Source organism: Antedon bifida, chromosome 3 (genome assembly GCF_963402885.1).
Source record: "Antedon bifida chromosome 3, ecAntBifi1.1, whole genome shotgun sequence".
Classification (NCBI taxonomy): domain Eukaryota; kingdom Metazoa; phylum Echinodermata; class Crinoidea; order Comatulida; family Antedonidae; genus Antedon; species Antedon bifida.
In genome coordinates this window covers 29958898-29961447 of record NC_136228.1, presented here as the reverse complement: position 1 = coordinate 29961447, position 2550 = coordinate 29958898, and the positions used below count along the sequence as shown (strand labels likewise).

Below are 2550 nucleotides of genomic sequence, written 5' to 3'. Positions count from 1 at the left end.
ACCTGTTGTTCCTTTAGGCACCATGTGTAGCGGCGACGACCAGTTACTATCTGAGGGCCGTATTATTCCTAATTGTAACATATGATCAAATTCAGCCCGTGCAATTTTCAATTTCTCAGAAGACAGTCGGCGAGGTCTGGCACAAACTGGCAACCCATTTGTATTTATCTGATGTGTAACGTTATGTTTCACGCTTCCATTACGAAAACATGGTTTGGTAATCGTTTTATATTTGTTTAATATTTCCTGAAAACGAGGATTTACTTTTGGGGTCGGAAAGACCGGACTAAGTGATGCTAGGGTACATTCTATTCCCTTGACACTGATACTAGTAGTAGTATCGAAAAGCTCACGATTTTTTAAGTCCACAATTAAACCAAAACGTCGTAAAAAGTCGGCCCCAATAATCGCATTAGGCACATCAGCAACAGTAAATATCCACCTATACGTGCGTCAAAATCCAAAATCAACTGTTAAGGAACGCTCCCCATAAGTAGATATTGTAGATTTGTTTACTGCTTGCAATACAAAGTCAGTTTTTCGGTGCAACTTGTCTGTTATTGATGGAGGTAACACGCTAACCTCCGCTCCAGTGTCAACTAAGAATCTAAGTCCTGAAGTACGATCAGAAATAAAAAATAGACGACTACCTTCACCAACGCCAGCAGCTGTCGCCGTCTCTAGTCGCTGGCTTGGTCGTTTCCCGCCTTCTGTGAGGAAAAAGAGCATGGTGAATTACATTTATGTGTCTTGTTACCATATCGATGATGATACCAACATAAACCATCATTAGTTGTAGCAGAGGGCGAGCGTTTTCGGCTTTCACGTTGTTTACTACGGCTTCTGCCTCTGACTCGTTTCGCCAAGGAAGAAACCAGGCTGGTCAGCTTACTAACTTCAGCTCTCAATTCTCGTAATTCGTCTGACGTTGCGCGTGCACCCGTATCCTTAATTGTCGTGGCAATAGTAGGTGGTGGTGGAGAAACTTCCAAAATTTTATCGGCCAACGCTGCCAGATCTGAAAGGTCCATATCCTCACGGGTGGACGCTAATATCAATTGAACATTAGTAGGCAATCTTTGCACAAACAACTGTTTCAGGATGGATGTCTCTAAATCACGATCCCCCAGCAATTGGTACATCTTGCGTAGTAACTGACTAGGCTTGCGATCACCTAATTCTTTCGTTGTTAACAACTGATGAAGACGCTTTTGCTCCGACACGGATGTCCTTTTAACCAATTCCGATTTCAAATGGGTATATGGTCTTTGGTATGGAGGGCTTAGCAATAAATCTCGAACCTCCTGTGCGATATTAGGCGGCAAAGAAGCAATTATATACGAATACTTTGTTTCCTCAGCCGTAATTCCTCTGGTAACAAACTGAGCCTCCACTTGCGCAAACCAAAAGAGTGGGTCATTCGGCCAAAATGGCGGCAATTTTAAACTTACAGCCGCCACAGGTGGTGCCTCATCCATTCTAGCGGCCATTTTGATCGGTGTAGCTCTTACCGGAGAAGGTCTCGCCATAATTCAATTCACGTATCAAACAACGACAACTCAAAGTAATCTTGCAACAACGAAGTAATATATCCAATATAAATATTTAAATATTCCAAGCACTCTCGTTTGATCACGTCGGGGTCACCACTTTAGTGAGATCCAACTTACCCACTATACTGTGTTGTGAGAGCATGCATTGGGTCCAAATATCATTAGTAGCTTCTTATACTTGGCTCCGTAATTATATACACATAATATATTCCGATACTATAGTTTCTTCTGTACATGTACAGGATACGCAAAGTTTCTTGAGTTAACAAACAACTGTAGTAAGTAAAACAAATACGTCCTGCTTGTTCGACGGTCGGTAGTTGAGAGAGAGAGACAAAGAATAAAAAAAGGTTTGCATGCCATTCGTTACACCTGCTAACACATATGCAAATTGCCTCTACACATTCTTCCCCCTGTTCGTGACATTAGCAGAACCCTGAGGTCTGCAAGTAAGCCTCTACTCGAAATCCTGTTTGGTCGTACAGAAAGATTTAGATCTTCACCATCACGTTGTATTTTGATGTCTTTTTATGAATAAATATACCTAAATATAAAATGTTTATAAAATAATAAACATTAAATTGTATTGTTTTATACCACAGTTTTCATATAAATGTTGAAACAACTCTCATGAAAACTTGTATTAGTGGATACCTGCTACCAGGTTTATTTCACTCATATATCTCTATTTCTTGCATAATATGTGATTTATTGTTTCTTTTCAGTAGTACAATATTTGGTAAAATGGCAGACAAGTTTTCATCATTGAAAAACAATCTCAGTAAGCACTATGTTGGGGAAAAATCACTGCTTTCATTGAAAGTATGTCTGTTTGATCATTTGCATTTAGAAGACATCACTGAACCAGAACACAATGCGCTTGATTTATTTAATAAGCTAGAAGACAAAGGTTTTATAACTCCAACTAATGTTAAACTACTTCATGATATTGCCATACTATCACAATTCAGGAAAGCAATAGATATGGTAGATCAGT

The 2550-nt window shown here is 39.6% G+C and overlaps 1 protein-coding gene across 1 annotated transcript; it reads right to left on the bottom strand.

The window, feature by feature from the left end:
* Window positions 1–358: 358 nt before the first annotated feature.
* LOC144838516 (uncharacterized) lies at window positions 359–1600 on the bottom strand. The gene has a single exon (XM_078693914.1). The coding sequence runs from the start codon at window positions 1527–1529 to the stop codon at window positions 681–683; it is 849 nt and encodes a 282-aa protein (XP_078550040.1). The 5' UTR covers window positions 1530–1600; the 3' UTR covers window positions 359–680.
* Between the last annotated feature and the right edge of the window lie 950 nt (window positions 1601–2550).

Bases quoted from the DNA above. Each gene is read 5' to 3' on its own strand.
- LOC144838516 (XM_078693914.1), bottom strand. From the start codon at position 1,529: ATGGCGAGACCTTCTCCGGTAAGAGCTACACCGATCAAAATGGCCGCT.